Source organism: Suncus etruscus, chromosome 9, assembly GCF_024139225.1.
Source record: "Suncus etruscus isolate mSunEtr1 chromosome 9, mSunEtr1.pri.cur, whole genome shotgun sequence".
Taxonomy (NCBI): Eukaryota; Metazoa; Chordata; class Mammalia; order Eulipotyphla; family Soricidae; genus Suncus; species Suncus etruscus.
In genome coordinates, this window is record NC_064856.1 from 2,551,273 (window position 1) to 2,570,038 (window position 18,766).

At 36.6% G+C, this 18,766-nt stretch overlaps 1 protein-coding gene across 2 annotated transcripts in view; it reads right to left on the minus strand.

The window, feature by feature from the left end:
* Nucleotides 1–4,740: 4,740 nt before the first annotated feature.
* The window catches only part of PLCB1 (phospholipase C beta 1), a 795,638-nt gene continuing 781,612 nt past the window's right edge, over nucleotides 4,741–18,766 (minus strand). Inside the window, exon 32 of one of the 2 annotated variants that reach the window (XM_049779135.1) lies at nucleotides 4,741–5,322. In XM_049779135.1, coding sequence (XP_049635092.1) covers nucleotides 5,095–5,322 — 228 coding nt within the window. In that variant the 3' untranslated portion in view covers nucleotides 4,741–5,094. The remainder of the gene's footprint in view (nucleotides 5,323–18,766) is intronic. The other variant, XM_049779136.1, reaches the window with a different exon arrangement.

Here is an 18,766-nt window from a genome sequence, read left to right on the forward strand (position 1 = left end):
TTGAACATGTGTGGCTTGGACTACAATGTTTCTTGGAGAGTAGGCTTTCAACTGGTTAATTAATCTATTGGTTATTTAATAATTAATCAATTAATTTAATCAGTTAATTAATTTATTAAATATATGTAAAACCTTAGTTTAATGAAAATTATTTTATTGAAATATAAAAGGAATGGAGGTTTTATTTCAGTGATTCTGACAGTTTTTATTTTGAACCTTTCTGAACTTAGGATATGTATATGTTCATGGAAGAATATTTTTTATTTTTTATATATTTTACATTGATATATTGAAGTATATGTATATATATATAGTTTGTTTTTGGCTTTAGGACCATATGTGGAAGTGCTTTAGGGCTTACTCCTGGCTCTATACTCAGGTATCACTCCTGGCCATCCTCAGCTGAACATGTGGGTGTCTGGGCTCAAACCTGGGTTGGTTATATGCAAGGCAAAGAGCCTACCTGCTAAACTATGCCTCCATGTCTTAGAGAAATATTTGTACTATAGATTTAAGGAAAATTATAAGATATCCAAGAAAAGGATAGTGTGTGTCTGTGACTTAGGAAGTGTCTAAGTCATTGAATATTATTTGAAAAGCCCAAGAGCAGCTGAAGAGATAAATCAAAGAGGTTTCTGCATGATCAAGGCCCCAAATTCAGTATACAATATCACCATGCTCAAGCACTAAACCCAGTATAGTCGGGAGTGAGTGATCCCCAGACTTTTGTGTACTTGAGAGCCACCAACTGATCAAAAGGTGCCTTAGACTGAAGTGTGTTGTGTGGGTGGAGCAGTAGATAAGAATGTTAGATATTATATAGGAACTGAATAAGAAAAGAACTCAAGCCTTTATTAAGGGGCTTGAATTTTGTTTTGAAGACAACTAAAAGTAAGTTTTTAACTCAATTTTGCTTTTGTATGTGTTGTCATATGGCTGCAGTGTGGAGGAAATGTTCGTGTGATGTAGTTGATTTTATGAATGTGGGGTGGAGGAGGTGGAGGTTGAGCCACATGTGATGTTTAGGATTTGCTCTCTGCTCATGAGTCTCTCCTGGTGGTATTTGGACAACCGTATATTAAGCAGGGATAGATATGGGTTTGTTTGTGTGCAATGCAGAAAACTTAATCCTGTTCAGGCCCCTTGTCTGAATTCTTGACTTCCAAAACTATGAAATGTAAAAGATCATTCTTTCATGTGAATAATCAAGATTTTTGGAATAATGTATGGCATAGCAATAGATAATGTACACTGAACTTGAGTTCCCAAAGGAACGTCCTTATAATTTACGCATTTTAAAAAAGATGGGACTGGAGAGATAGCATAGCGGTGTTTGCCTTGCAAGCAGCCGATCTAGGACCTAAGGTGGTTGGTTCAAATCCCATCATTCCATATGGTCCCCCCGTGCCTGCCAGGAGCTGTTTTCGAGCAGATATCCAGGAGAAACCCCTGAGCACTGCCAGGTGTGGCCCAAAAACCAAAATAAATAAATAAAAATAAATTAAAAAAAGATGTTAATTTAAAATTTTCTAAGTGAGCTTACACATTCTCTATCCATTTTTGTCTCTAATTATTTGTTAAAAACTGTTGAGTATTTTGCATTGGTCAAGAAAGGGGGAGAGAACACAGAGGGAGTAGTTCAGTAGAGAATGAACAGGCAATGCTACTCTTGGATGGAGGCAGTGGACTGACAGTACTGACAACTGTTTTCTTGGACAAGCATTGCAACATCCATTTTCCAATCAAGGCACAGATGTGCTATGACAATGGAGACATTACAACTCTAAAGACTGGCATTATGCCCACTCCTACCACCAACCCATCAAAAGATTAGCTCCGACATCAAATATTAAATGTTGGGTTGTGTTAAGAAATTTTTATTGTTTCCTTTGGATTTGTGATGAAAGCACATAAAATTACAAGTGGAAGAAACATCATGCCACAAAATTGCATAGAATTATTACAAAAAATGTGAATTATGCTTTTTAAATAGTCTGAGACCCAAGAAACAAAATATGTACATTTTAAGAGCTTCAGCCCTATGTTTTTCTCCTGAAAAGGCAAAAGTCACAATATATATATCACAAACAATATTTATATAGTGCACAAGCGCAACATTAAATTCAAAGTAATGCAAGCAATGGCCCTTTCTTTTGGAATTATTTAATGATTGCTTATCAGTTACAGGAGTTATCACTTAATGTATGGCAATATTGAAATGTTAAAATCAAATGTTAAAAACCAAAACTGAAAACACCTGGCATGTCATTAGAACTTTGAAAACAGAGTTACAGGTTCAAAACCACGCTATTCTCAGTAGTGTAAAGGGATCAGAGGGGCACGGTCTAATGTAATACACAGCTCTACTTTCTATTATAGGAAAAACCACAGTACAGAATTTTACACATTCAACAACAACAAGAAACAAGGCAAATACATAAAGGCACAAAACTGCACATCATATAAACCCTTTTTCTTTATCTTAGTCTAGTTCAAGTAATATTAATATTATTAAATGATAGTATCACTGTATAGTTTCAATGATGCAAGATGGACAGTGTTATACACTACCCCACAACTGTAAAAGTGTCATTGTATTAGATAAAAATGATTATAGTAAATGGCCAAATACAAACATATTGAAATGTCTAACCCTGACTAAGATAATGAAATCCAGCAACCATAACAGTTTTCTATAAGATTGTTCAACCTTAGTTTATCTCTGGACTAAAATGTGAGACAATGTTCTGTAATAATCACCATTGTGTTTGATTATGAATGTTATTATTAGTTCTTCCTTCTGCAATTTGAGACGGTCTTTGATTTTATTTATAAAAATGCAGCATTCAGTTTTGACCATTGTCACTTTCTTATGACTGATGCCTTTCTTTCAAAGTGCAAAAAGCAGAATGATTTACAAAAGATATTTTTCAGTGGAAATTAAGTTTTATTAAACGCCTAAACGCCCAAAATATTTCAGATCAAAATACAATCATCTTCAAAGGTAATAGTACTTTTCCCCTCGTGTCTTGCTAGATGTGGGTTTTTAATCAAACACACATTCCTAATGTTTGAACTAAAACTTCATTTTGATTAAAACTGAATTGTGATCCCTAGTTATTGCTAAAGTTAAATAAAATAATTTACATAAAATATTATATCTGAAAACAATGTTCAGGACCCAACTGGCTTTTTGTGTTTTTCTATGTTACAGGCAGATTAATCTGAAAGAAAATTAAGGCTAAAAGCATCAAGCCTCATGATTTAAATGTGTTATTCTCTAAATTATATTTCCTCTATTTATTTATTCTCTCTTAAAAACCTTTCAATGTTTTTATTAGTTTTACCATGAAATTGTTTATTTTATGCAATCTATGTAAGAATTTAACAAAAACACACATTTAAGTAAACATCATATACAAAGTAAATATATAACAAAAGCCTTTTATTTATTTGAATAAAATCTGTTAAACATAAAAGTTATGGAAGATACTGATAAATTTTCATATTGTCTTATGACTTACGACTTTTAATATATTCTGACCTATAAAATCTGGTTAAAATCTGATACATAAAATCCAACTTGATTCTCCAAAACTTATGTCCAATTTATATTATACTTTTTTTTTTTTTGTGGTTTTTTTTTTTTTTTGGGTCACACCCGGCAGTGCTCAGGGGTTATTTCTGGCTCCAGGCTCAGAAATTGCTCCTGGCAGGCACAGGGGACCATATGGGGCGCCGGGATTCGAACCGATGACCTCCTGCATGAAAGGCAGACGCCTTACCTCCATGCTACCTCTCCGGCCCCTATATATTATACTTTTATAAAATCTACTTCAACTTGCCTCAGTGGCTCCATTTTCTCTTAGTATTTAAATATAATTTATTAGTCTACGGGTTTTTCAACTTCATTAATGTTTCTCATTCTATTAATTCTTAGATTTGCTTTTAAGTCTGTGGAAGTTTCGAGTTATTGCCAATTAAGAAATACATACCTACACTTGATTAGTGCATACATATATACATGGAGATAATAGATATCATTTATTTGTGCATCCTTAGTCTCTAGATAAACACCCAACCTTTAGCTCTGTATTAAAAATAAATGAACCATAAAAAACTTAGACAGTAAAATAGCCTCTGGAACCTGTTCGTTCTGATTGAATCTTTGCTTTACATACATCATCTCAATTATATTTATTCACCTGAATATATTCTTCGCATATTTGCATAATCATTGTAAGCCAAGGAACACTGAAAACCCAGACTCTGAGTCAAATAGTCAACTGGGACAACGCACTAACCAGAAGTGTACAGCTAGCTTGCTCATGCAGCTAAACGTACAAACTGTATTGCTAAGTTTGAGGATAGTTTCACTGGGCGAGGATACAATCAAGTGATTGATTGATTTTTCTGAGTCCAGAGTGCTACACGAACCATTGCACAAAGGACCTTCACAAGTGATCCTTTTCTTAAGAGAATGAGCTTATTTGAATGCTATGGTATCTACTAACGCTGTGTCAGCAACAAATACACGGAGACTGTGATGATAAATAAATAAGCAAACTGCAAGCCACCAGTGCTTGCAAAGCAAAAGAGGAAACAGTGGAATATACAAATTATCTTGAGGATGTGGTAGCTGAGGGGCAGTTAGGAAAGAATGTTCAAAGTTGGCTATTTAATAGTTTAAGTCGTAGTGCTATGCAATGCTCAACCTATTCTTATTACTTTGAAATGCTTTACACCAGGGTTTCAAATAAAAAACGTGAGTTTAAACTTCTTCAAAGAAAACGCTTTCCTTCATTAAAAGTTTCCTGGAGCCTGGACGTTTTCTGCTTTACATTTACATTTGAAAGGAAATAAAAACCCCACAAACATGCATTCTCCACAAGTAGACTTGCAGTAGTTTCCATGGAACACGTGAAACCTAAGCATGGGGACAGCTGCAAGGATCCTTCTGGAACTCTCCCTTTCGTATGGAGCTTAGATGAAGGGATGGGTCTCAGGAAGATGCGCCTGGGCAGTGATCTTGAAATAAGAGAGTCCAGTGGAGCTTCGGTGGCCATGCATATTCTGAAAATTTGGCAGGAATTTTTACAGAGGAGTATCAAACTCTTTCCCCGGGTGGTCTCCTTCCAACTCCTCACTGGAGGGAGACTTGTGGTTCAGTTTTCTAGAATCTGAGGCGAGGGAGGCAGGGGCAGAACTGTGATTGCTGTCTTCACTAATCTTCCCTTTCATGGCTTCCTGCACAAATTCTAAAATCTCCAGGGGCAATCTTTTGAACTTGTCTTGATACTCTTGCTCCAGCTCCACCTGCAACTGGGAGACATCAACAGAAGCGAATGTCAGATCCTTGAGGTTTCTGTAGCCCTTTGATAAAAACTCTTGGAAAGAGTTCTACAAACACAGGAAAGGAGTAAATAAAATATCACCCACCAGGTACCTACATAAAGGGGAAGACGGGATTGAGGTGAACATGTCATTTTCCATAGCTGAAACTTCAGATTATGCATGATATAAAATGATATAAAAATAACAGTTGAAGAACTGCAATGTTATAAATGATCTACATACCAGGGAATCTTTTGAAAGAGTTGACAGTAGTAATATGAAATGATCTGAAGTTCTTGATCCTGGGATCTGGAGGAGATTGCCTAAAGGGCTGGAATATACGCTTTACATACATGAAAGCCCTGGATTTAATCCTGTACAAGTATAGTCTTCTAAAGTATTCTACAATATAGCTCTGGTGATTACATGGTGATTATATTAATGGATCAAAGCAGCACCATTAATTTGGACCCAACCCTGAACCATCGGGGTTCTAACACACACATACACACACACACAGACACACACACACATATATATATGTATATGTATATATATATGTATATAAAACACATATAGACTACATCTCATGAAGAGTGACATCTACCTAATTTCCCCAAATAATAGAAAATTAAGGCAACGATTACAAACTACTGATGGCTAGATGTGCTGAGGTCACTGATGAGACTGGTTTAATCAGGGAACTAAAGAGGACAAAAATCAGGAAAATGAAAAGGAAAGAAAACCAAGAGACTGGGCAGTGCAGTTAGCAAGAATTTTGTGGAAAATTTGGAAAAATAAAAAATCTTTCAATGAATTTTCACAACCAGGTAATCATATCACTGATTTTTACCTTTTGTTTTGTTTCCTTCATTTTATTTTGAGTCTACTTTTCATTTTAGTTTTTATTTGCTTGGTCACTGTTTAAGTTACTTTCTAAAATGTATTTTCAGGTATTTATATAATCATGCTCTGAAAATTTTCAAACCTTTCAAGGTCACAGAATGCTTTTTCAACAGCAGGCTCAAAGGCCACCCTCATCACAATACAAGTATAAACTGGGATTTTTCTACAGAGGGTGGAGGGGTGGATCAAGAGTGGGTGTTGCCTGCTGGGAAGGTTCGTGTTGAGCCCAGTAGAACTCAGAATTTAAATGACTTGTTCTATACTCATACCACTAACTGTAGCAGAGAAAATAATCTTTAAACTGTCTCATTAACAGGGCTCTATTTCTTCTCTTAGGCATTGAGGCAGCTTTCCTTAAGAAGTATCTTTAAAACCTTAAAGGAACTTTTTTTCCTACTTTTGAAACGTGAGCACACAAACATTTGTTAGTTTGGATTCTGACTCAGGAGATTCTCAGTAATTCCAGTTGAAGTCATGGCACTGAGCTATTCTGAACACCAGGATTATCTCATAATCTACATCTATTCCGATCATCAAGTTCTGCTTTCTGACCCAATCCTGACTTTATTCTGTCTACACTTTAGATGCAGTCCCTGATGCCTACCCTGAAACTTCCAAGAGGTTGTAGCCAGTTCTCAATGCATTTGGATCTCATTTTATATAAATGTGGGGAATCCTATGCTGCTCAGGGTTTACTTCTGGTTCTGTGCTTAACTTCTGCTGGTGCTTAGGGTATAGGCAATGCTGATATCAAACTGGCATTGATACCAATGCTATCTGCCTGCAATGCAAACCTGATAGCTCTTTCCAGTACCTTTTCTTTTCTTTTCTTTTTGTTTTGGGGGCCACACTCACAAGTGTTCAGGATTTACTCCTAGCTCTTTGCTCAGGAATTACTCCTGATGGGTTCAGGGTACCATATGGAATGCTGGGGATCAAACTCTGGTTGGCCGTGCATGTTCATGGCGATAGTCCAGCCATACCTACTGTACTATTTCTTGAGCTTCTTTCTAATCCCTTGATCCTTTCCATGCCTGCAATCGGGAGGACATTCTCTTTAGCTCACCCACTTTTTGAGCTTGTTTATAAGCCAGAGCAGTTTTGTAAAGATTCTGCTCTTTCATACAGGGCCATAACATCTTATCTGAGATTTTCTTAGATTTGCGGTAAATTCATTGACATATGTAAATATTCCTTGTTATCCTTATTTACTCTCCTTCTTGAGTACATCCATGCAGATTATAGCTAAATAAAGGACTTTCACTTAAAGGATTACCCCATTACTCCTGGAAGATAGTGATCATATGTATCACTTTGCCTTTTCCAAAGCAGAAGAATTATGAATTCTGAAAAACACCAGGTGACCAGAAGAGTCTTAGATAATAGAGATCTGTTTGAATAAATGAAGTTTTATGTATATATGTGTTTTCTGATAAATATGGTTTGGCTTGAGTACAGTCTCTCCAGAAATAAACAATGGGGGAATTTATATCATGCACTGGTATTTGAAATTTATTCAAAATAAAAGACTTTGCGAGAGGAGCAACTTTGAGGCTCTGAGATGCCCCTTGCTAGATGGATCGAAGAACTTGCACAACCATTTATTTTCACTGGAGCTTCAACGACAAAACAATGACAGTCAGTTCTTTATGGGTGAGTTTAAAAGTGCTTAAGAGTGTTGGGCCATATTTAATTGTATTCAGGTTTTATTCCTGACTCTCTGCTTAGGGGTCACTCCAAGCAGTACTCAGGAAACCACTATGTAATGCTGAGAACCGAGCTGATATTGACCATATTCAAGGCAATTATGTGCCTTATATCAGACACAATTCTGACACTACCCTGAAATAGCATCAATCCCACAGGACAAGGGCACAGTCTATTAGGCAGTCCCAAAAGTTGGTCATAGAACTAGGCTGTCAATTGTATTTTTTTTGCGCACGCGCGCTTGTGTGTGTGTGTGTGTGTGTGTGTGTGTGTGTGTGTGTGTGTGAAATCCGCAGTGCTCAGGGGTTACTCCTGGCTCTACACTTAGAAATTGCTCCTGGCAGGCTTGGGGAACCATATGGGATGCAAGGATTCGAACCACCGTCCTTCTGCATGCAAGGCAAATGCTCTATCTCCATGCTATCTCTCTGGCCCCTGTCAATTGTACTTTTGACTTACTGGTTATAGATTTGGCCCATGGGCTATAGACTGATTTCTAAATACTTATCTTGAGTTGAATACATTGGTTAAAGCAGATACAAGATTCAGAGAAATATTTTACTTTATAGATGACAGGATGAAACTCAGAAACAGCTAAATGCAAGATATGTCTAGGTAAACATATAACGGCAAGATACATGAAAAGAATGGCAACCTCTGCCCTTGAATATGGTACTTTCAACTATTACAAATGTTTATCAACTCCCAAACGCTTCAAACTCTCTATGTTATGGATATTTATAGAGACATCACAGTGTGTAGGATTGTTTAAATCACAAGGCATTGGTGTTTGGATTTAAACTTCTGCCCTTGCCCCTGCCCAAATTGACTATTTACCCTGAGGCCTTCCCAAAGTCACCCCATTAGCATAACAAAGACTTGCTTACAGCTCTTGCCACAAAAGAAATTCATGGGGATTTGGGGTCTTTGTACTGAGACTTGGACCAGTACCAAAATTTTTATGATGACTCTCAGCATCATTATCATAATAACAGTATTCATGAATAATTATTTAAAAATATTTAATAATAATTGGCTCAGCTATGGTTAAATTGTAACACTAATGTCCCCCTTTTCATTGGATCTGTAAGCAGTAGGGTTTACTGTATACTACAGTATTTTAAATACAAATAGTTTAGTTTTTGAATTAAATGTATTAATGCCACAAACTTTACTCTTTTAAAAAGGCCATCTAGCTATGAATGGATTAATTGCAAAGCTGCACATATTATAAAATGTCAAGTTAGAGCTTTCTTTTTTATGTTCTTTTCTTATCAATGAAATGCTTGTTTGTTATAAGAAAATATGAAAAGTATGCAGGGCAAAGTCTGGCTCTGTTCCAAGGGAGTTACATTTATTAGAAGTTTATAGAGTCACACATTCCTACGTCTAGAGTTACACTGTCAGAAGACAAGTCAAAAGGCAAGCAGGCTGTTGAGCAGAACAGGCACTAAGAATGGGCTGCAGAGGATAAGCACAGGTGGGTGGTCAAAAACAACTCCATGCTGAGAGAAGGCAAACATTCCAATCATGGAACATTTCCTGCTATATTTTTCCTTTATTTAAATACCATGATTACAAATAAAATTGTTCAAGATTGAGTTTCAGTCTTATACTGTACACCACCTTTCACCCATGAACACTTCCTGCTATATTTTTCAATTGTCAACAATCAATTCAACACACCTATGTGTTCAAAAAGACTTGAGGAGGTTTTTAAATTTCTGTCCTGGCAGATTTAAACAGGGTAGATCTGAGAATTTGAGAAATGGAAACGTATCCAGTTTGAATCCCTCCTCATTTTAAAATTTGCTTGATCCCTTAGCTAAAAGTGTAAAATTCCAGGCCTCATTTTGGTTGAGACATATTTTACTTTTTGCAATTAGCGATTTTTCTGTGGATAAAACTTCATCTATATAGTTTCCTTAGAATCCTTTCATGAAATTGCTTATCTTACTGACAGTAGATGGAAATTTTATAATTCTTTTTATTGTAGCTACTCATCTATGGAAGAGCTTTCTTTTATTACATGGAGCTGAAAAAGAATCCTTTCTCATTAGGTTTGGTAAGCACTGAATTATTCTCCTTTATAAGTTTTCTGCAGAAAGAATCAAACAATAATTATTTCAAAAGGATATGACAAATAACATATCCTTTTCCTTGGGAAATAACTGCACAATCCATTTTTATTTATTCTTGCTGTTTAATTTAGTTGCACCTAGGGTCAGAGAGATAGCACAGCCATAGGGTGTTTGCCTTCTACGAGGCTGATCCAGAACATACCTGGGTTCTATCCCTAGCATCCCATATGGTTCCCTGAGCCTGCCAGGAGTGATTTCTAAGCACAGAACCAGGAGTAACCCCTGAGAGCCTCTGGGTGTGGCCCAAAAACAAAAAACAAAACAAACACACACAAAAAAACCAAATCAGTCACAGCCATATTTTTCCCCTGAAATTCCAATGGACTCATGTTTGACAAGCATAAACTCTTTCAGCAGTTACCACGTCTGACATGCCTCCATTCATTAGCCTTTGATGCTTCATCTTCCCAAATGCAACAGTATAACCTGGAATCTGTCACTTTTCTAGAGTCTCCAGTAGGAAAGACATGAAGAAATTAAGCTCTAGGTGCTAAAATGCTCATTGATAAAATAGTCAGCGTTTAAGCTATTTTAATGGACAAGTATAATATATATCTACATATGTTTATATATTTAAAGTTGGCATATATATATATTTAAAATTTGGAAGTAATATGATTGAGCTTTTTCTTTCAAAACTTTTGTTTTATAGTTGTATGGTTTTCCTATTTTCTCATTAAAAGACTATAGAGTTTAAAGAAAAACACAAAATATTAAAAAAAAAAAAAACCAATATGGGTCTGAAGAGATAGCACAGCGGTGTTTGCCTTGCAAGCAGCGGATCCAAGATCAAAGGTGGTTGGTTAGAATCCCGGTGTCCCATATGGTCCCCGTACCTGCCAGGAGCTATTTCTGAGCAGACAGCCAGGAGCAACCCCTGAGCACTGCTGGGTGTGGCCCCAAAACAAAAAACCACCCCACAAATAAACAATAAATAAATAAACAAAAATATAAACATGGATTATGAGTATTCTATTTTATGATTTCATGATGATGTGATCATTATCTTCACTTATCATGAAAATATTATTCTAAAATACAAATTAATATATTTCTAAAAATAAATACATATAAAATTCTAAATCTGTACAGTATGACTAAGAAATTTTTAGGAAGAATTATTGTTAAAGCAACACATCTATGACCATGAAATGAGTGGTTTGAAAATTAGTTTGAACAACCTTGGAATGCTTTTATTTTAAAAATAATCTCATGAGGGGCCGGGCGGTGGCGCTGGAGGTAAGGTGCCTGCCTTGCCTGCGCTGGCCTAGGACGGACCGCGGTTCGATCCCCCGGCATCCCATATGGTCCCCCAAGCCAGGAGCGACTTCTGAGTGCATAGCCAGGAGTAACCCCTGAGCGTCACCGGGTGTGGCCCAAAAAACCAAAAAAAAAAAAAATAATAATCTCATGAATTCTCAGCACAGTCAACAATAGGAAGAAGAGGGTAATTCAGTCAGCTTACCAAATGGCTGGTGGAAAATAGCACCTTGGAAAAATTAGGCAAAGTGTATCTGTTACACCCATTTCAGTTTTTCTTTGCTTTCTACTAAATTTTCTTAGAATAAGGACTTTGAGACAAAATGGCTGACAGAATGGGAAAATTCTCCTATGACAGGGTAAGGGTGAATAAAACTGATTATGTTCATTTATTTACATTTATAACACTTTCGGTATAATAAAAGGAAACCCTGGAGTTGTAGAAATAACAAAGGAACTCAAAGACAAAAGATCCACCATTTGGTGGAGTAGATTTTCCTACGTGGAGGGTAGGGGATTTAATGTCATAAGAGGATAGTAAAAACAGGCTAAGAATTTTAGGTGATGGGTTGCTACAACTGAAGTCCCTGAATAAATTCAGGAATCTCTCCTCTTGAAATGAAGACTCGTAAAATTCCATCCATAATCTTAGGGGTTGAGGCAAGGAAGAAAGCAATTCATTGGATTGTAGGAAAAACATTAGAGGCAAGGAAGCGAAAACCTAAAGAGCCAGGATGAGTGAGAAAATTTTCCAATGAAAATAATTACAAATAAAAACGATTAAACCCAATGTCCCAGCAAGGATGAAGCAATTTTAGACGAGATTCTCAACAACCTAAGGAAGGAGTGACCTCTAAAGACAGACATTTCCTACTGAAGCTGAACTCAAAGTTCAAAATGACAAGAGAAATGCAGTGCATGCTCAACTTTATAACGCATGGTTGCCAATGGTAACTGAAATCTAAATTTATATGCTGTTTCTGCACTTATAGGTCAATGTAAAAACATAAAAACACTTTATCCCTAAACAAATAAATTGTTCCAGACAATTTGAAGGAGAGCAGTTAATTCACATGAGTGTAAATTCCTGATGCTTTAAAAAAAATTGTTAAAGTACACTGCATTTTGGACAAGTTTTTCCCTAAATATAGTTTTATCCTGTAGTGCATTAATATCACATTGTTTTTTGATTTGTTTGGGGAGGGCACGCTTGGTTGTGCTCAGTACTTACTCCAGATTCTGTGCTTTGAAACCAGGTTAGTAGCTTGCAAAGCAAGTGTTCTGTGTTCTCTCCAGCTTCCAATATCACATTCTTTTTTTTTTTTTTTTTTTTTGATTTTTAGGCCACACCCGGCGGTGCTCAGGGGTTACTCCTGGCTGTCTGCTCAGAAATAGCTCCTGGCAGGCACGGGGGACCATATGGGACACCGGGATTCGAACCAACCATCTTTGGTCCTGGATCGGCTGCTTGCAAGGCAAACGCCGCTGTGCTATCTCTCCGGGCCCCAATATCAGATTCTTAATGTAAGCCTAAATGGCTTTGAGCATGCAATTTAACTGCATATTAAACTGAATTTCAATTAATTAATTTTTAATATATTTTGGAGATAAACTGAAAATTAATTAATGGAACTTAATTAAAATTGATTGATTAAATTAATATTCAAATTAATTTTTATATTTGAAAAACCAACTTACAATATAACCAATTGCTTTGTAGGCTTCAAAGCAACCACAAATTAAACTTGCAACAGAAGCCATTATTACAACTTGCAAGGAAGTAACTATTAGAGGGCCAGAAAGATTTTTTTTCTTAAAATAAACATGATCTTGATCTGTTTTTAAATCTTTTGGAATTTAATCACCATTTATATAAAATGAGGCTAGCAAATGCTAATATTCAACAGAATATTTCTTGTTTAATAAAATCAAATGTGTTTTTTTTATTTATCATAAGCCTGTACTTGAACAAAATTAAGTGACTTTTGTAAGTATAAAAATATTCATAGCATGGGGCCAGAGAAATAGCACAATGGCATTTGCCTTGCAAGCAGCCGATCCAGGACCAAAGGTGGTTGGTTCGAATCCCGGCGTCCCATATGGTCCCCCGAGCCTGCCAGGAGCTATTTCTGAGCAGACAGCCAGGAGTAACCCCTGAGCACCTCCGGGTGTGGCCCCAAAACCAAAAAAGATATTCATAGCAAAACTAGTAAGAGAGAGGCCAAATAAATAAATGCAGAGGTTACGGTATATTATGTCTTTCATGCAGCTGATCTTAATTTGATTTCTAGCACCACAGCATCCCCCAGCATCCCTGGGTGCAACCATAAAGGCCCCAAACACCAGCAGGTTGCCTGAATAAGCACCAGCATTGCAGTACTTGAGAGCTCACATCCTTATGAGCATTCACTATGTGGGAGATTCCATTCTCTTCCCTTACCCTCCAACCTCAAACTAAATAAATTATAATTTATTTTTATATTATTTACATATTTATATACTTATATTATAATATAAACTGTTGATTCTTTCTGTGATAGATTGACTTGCTACTAATTGTAGTTTTTTTTCTTTGGTTTTGGGCCATACCCTGCACACTCTAGGATTACTACTTGCTCTGCCCTCAGAAATCACTCCTGGTAGGTTTGGTAGACTATATAGATTGCTGGGGATTGAACCTGAGTTGGCTGCATGCAAGGCAAATGCCCTACTTACTGGTCTATTGCTCTGATCTCAAGTCAACATTCGCTAAATAATGAAATTGAAGGTCACTACTTAGTGGTCATGTGCAAAATTGTAAACTGAATACTCCTGCCTACCAATCTAGAATTAGAGGTAAACCCCTTATTCTGAAAATCAAATTGAATCTGAAAAGATGTTAAAATTCTGTTTTGCTCTTATGAAAGAAAAATAACTTATCTCCAGTGCACTTTTTTCCTGACATATCTAAAATTGCAAAACTGCTTTCACAAACCAGAAATTGGGAAGTATCTTTTACTGAAAAGTGATGCTGAATGGTGTTTCACAGCATAGAATATTACTGTTGGGCTGTACTTTAAATAATACATGGCAGGTTCAGGGAAAATAATAAGGGCAGTCACATAAAAGTATATTTTTCTCAATTATATTTCTTTTTTTTTTTCTCCATAAAGTGGATACCAAGTTTGCTCAGGGTTTTCTCCTGGCTCTATGCTTAGGGATCCCTCTTAGCTGGATACAGGGGACCATATGGGACTCTGGGAATCAAACCCAGTCAGTGGCATGCAAGGCAAGAACCCTATACACTATATTATACACACCCCTCTATGTTCCCTGGTATATATCTAAGATTTTACTGGCATTGCTATTTATGGCTGCCGTGCTTGATAGATACTGATTTATTTTTATTCTATAAAATCTTTACTTAAGTGTCATGATTACAAGCATGATTGTAGTTGGGTTTCAATCATAAACAGAACACCCCCAACACCCCCCTATTCACCAGTACAACACTCCCACCACCAATGCCCCTCCCCCATCTGTATTCTACTTCTCTCACTCCTCTTTGTAATTCTGTAATTTAGGGTATGTTTATTTAGTTACTGGCTGTTTTTCTATTTGCAATTAAGTGTAGTCTAATTTAGTCAGATTATTTCTGTATAAGGTCAGAGAATACAGAAAAAGATGAACAAATGAAAAACTTACATTTTAAAAAATTACTACTTAAGGGGCCAAAACAGTGGCTCAAGCATGAGTCTATAAATTAAGTTTAGTATAAATATGAGAACTACAAAACATGTGGTATTTTATATTTTAAAAAATGTTAGCATGTACCAAAAGATAGTTAAAAGTCCTGTTTAGTCCACAAGTCACTGGTTTGTGGTGCCTGATGTAACAGCCCCTTAGAAAACAAGGACAAAGAATATTTATGTCCAGGAAAAAAGAGGCTAAGGAAGACCATGCTATAGAATCCCATGCTTTCAACAACATAATCCTAAAATTTTATCAACAAAAAAGCCTCCAGTCCATTTGGAAAAAAGGCCATGTGCAAATAGCTAATTTTTTAGATGAAAGGAATATTTGTTTTTAGTCAAGTAGAATGCCACCAGCAGGGAAGAATTGAACTTATTATGAAGTACATTCGTATACAATGCCAAAGGTATATACTAATTTTTTTAGATGAAAGGAATATTTGTTTTTAGTCAAGTAGAATGCCACCAGCAGGGAAGAATTGAACTTATTATGAAGTACATTCGTATACAATGTCAAAGGTATATATATATATATATATATATATATATATATATATATATATATATATATAAAACAATCGTCAATAGTGAGAATTTCAGTGAAAGGTGCTTCTTCAGAAATCTTGGAAGAAATCCTCTAAAACAAACTAAAGTGATCTTTACAAATTCATTTTATTTCCAGAGGATTCTTGCCACTGTGTGTGTGCCTCCCTAGAGATTAGATCCTTTATCGCACACACACACTCACACACACACACACACACACACACACCCCTTTGTTCTAGATTCCTTATGACTCACCAAGCATTAGAATTCATTCAATTTGAGCCCTGGCTAAAAACTGCTCTAGACTTATAGCCTGTGCATCAGATCCCAAAAAAGCAAACGCAAGAGACAGACTGTCAAATGTCCTAGAATGAACTTAGCCAGATCCCCGGGGAACACCCTTCTCCTGATCACCTAAAATTAGTTTATTTTTTCTTTTTATAAATGTACAATTCAAGAGTGATTAGCTGGACAAGGGTTTTCTCAGGATAATTGATTTTGATGCTCAGGGAGCTAGGATGTCCCAATTATATAGTTACCGCTTCTAAACATGACGTTTATGTCAGCTTTAATGGCTGTGGTTTTAGCTTGGCTGCTTATTGGAGAGAAAAGTAGATATTTGTTCTGCCCTTACAGAGGTTGGAGATGTCTGACTGCCAAGCCTGAAATCTCTGTTCAGGGTAATATTGGAGACCCTGCTAGAATTTATCCAATGGATGTGAGTGAAAGGGATGGGTGGGTGATCCTGGGAGGGCCAGGTGCGACATGGAGCCTAGAGGACAGTCCTTGGTTTAAAGAGCAACTGGCACTCGTTGATAGCTCTATTGCTGCCATATAGAAGTTTTCTACCCAAGGTACACACCACATCTGATTTTACCAAAGAAACTAGCAATCTGGACTTTCATATTCAACATTCTGGTTTGTTAATGTTGTCAGCTACATTAGAAATGTCATCGTGGGGGGCCGGCGAGGTGGCGCTAGAGGTAAGGTGTCTGCCTTGCAAGCGCCAGCCAAGGAAGGACAGCAGTTTGATCCCTGGCGTCCCATATGGTCCCCCCAAGCTAGGGGTAACCCCTGAGCATCAAACGACTGTGGCCCGAAAAATAAAAAAAAAAAGAAAGAAAGAAATGTCATAGGTCGGTCGGCAAATTTTGAACTTCCTGCAAAGGAGACAAATCTGGAGCATAAACTGGGGACTCTCCTTTCAGAAACTCTTCTGAAAGGCACTTGCTAAAGAATTTGGGATGTCTCTTTCACCATTTCCTGCTTTGCTAAAATGTGGTGATTTGGGTTAGAGAGACAATACAAGGATTAAAGTGATTACCATGCACAAAGCCAGTTGTGATTTGATCCTTGCCACTACTTACGGTGCACCAGGCGTTGCTAGGAGTGACTCTCCAACATGGAATCAAAACTATCTCTTGAGTATAGCAAACATACATGTGCCTACAAAACAACCCCTTCCAGCTCCCATTCCCCAAGCGTCATCGTGTAAACTTGCTAAACTTACAGGGCGAGAAAGAAACTGGATCAACTGAATTGTAATCTATCTTAATGGCAGTGCCATTTAAAAATTATTTTAAATTTTGTCACTGTGAAATGGCAGTTATTTATGACTGGGTTTCACACATGCGATGTTTCAACACTATCCCCTATCCCATCAAAGCCCCTTCTATTTCTTTTAGTCTCAAACCCACCTATCTGCTTATATAAGTGGCATTTAAAAAAATTTTTTTTTTCTTTTTGTTTTTAGCAATGGTCTTTTAAAAAGTCCTATAAGTCCAGATTTGTAGTCTGGACTCTCCTAAGAAGGTCTGCAGAGTCGTGATTTAACTCTGACATTACTGACTTTATCTTTATCTTAAGTGAGTGACAGTCAATTTAAAGTAGATCTTTGTACATTAGATTTTATTGTATTATTTTGGTTTATACTGCATGAAGCAATTAGTTATTTACAAAATGTAGCTTTATCTCTCCGTAGTATTCTCTGCAGTTGGTGGCAGCTGCCCAATTATGGACAATGTTTACAAGTTCTCTCTGCCTGTAACGCCTCAGTGGTCTTATGACCAATTTTTGCTAATGAAATATCAAGATAAGCATATGGGACAGCTTCCTGTTTCTCTTTTTCAGCAAGGCCTGATGATAAAGGCACATGAAAAAAAAGAACCAGGCTCTCTGAATTACCTTGTGGAAACAGAATTAACCAATCAAAAACACCCACATGAACTGTTATTTGAAGAAAACAAACATGAAACCCATCAATTGTTGGTTTCGTTATAGCAGCCAGTGTTATACTAATCAGTGACTATCGCATACATAATCTGTAGTAAGAGACTCATTAAGATTATGGGAATAATAAGAGATGTCTAGATATTAGGTAGCCAATTATTGCAGGAAGAGGGCCTCATACTTGTTTGGGGCTTACCTGAATATTCAAAATTTAAAATAAAATTAGAGAACTATCCTAGCAATAATACTTGAGTACTTTATAGCTATTCGAAAAAAAATCATAGTGTTATGAAACCAAAAGGCTTTATTACATTCTATCAATCTTTAGTTTCTATAATAAAAAGTGATGATGAAAATACTCTCCCCTTTCTTATATTTTATTATTGGATTATAGTGTATACAGAACCTAGCATGTAAGGGTATAATAAAGTTTGTCTTGTAAATACAGGAATTAGCAACTTCAATTGAGTATTATTATAAATCAGATTTAATATACTGTTTTTCTTCTGCTTATATAACAAGGTGGAAAGAGTCAGAGAATCCTTAATTTCTTCCACCTCCCTATTTCCTGACATAGCTCAGCCTGGAGCTGCTTCCAAAACTTTGGATGGTTATAAAAATTCCCAGTCTAGGACATCAAGGTGCTTTTGTTTGACCATCGGTCATTTTCTTGCACAGTGATGACTTGCACAGGAAAGCTGCAGGTGATAGAGAAGCCCATCCGAAGTTACCCAGCCTGTCTGTTTCTCAATCAGACTGTCAACCAAAAAACCATCCTAGTCAAAAATCACACACTGGTGGTGGGAATGCCCCTAATTCGTTGTCACTATGTACCTTAAATATGACTGTGAAAGATTCATAATTCACTTTGGTCACCATAAAAATGATTCAAAAAATCACAGAACGTAATTC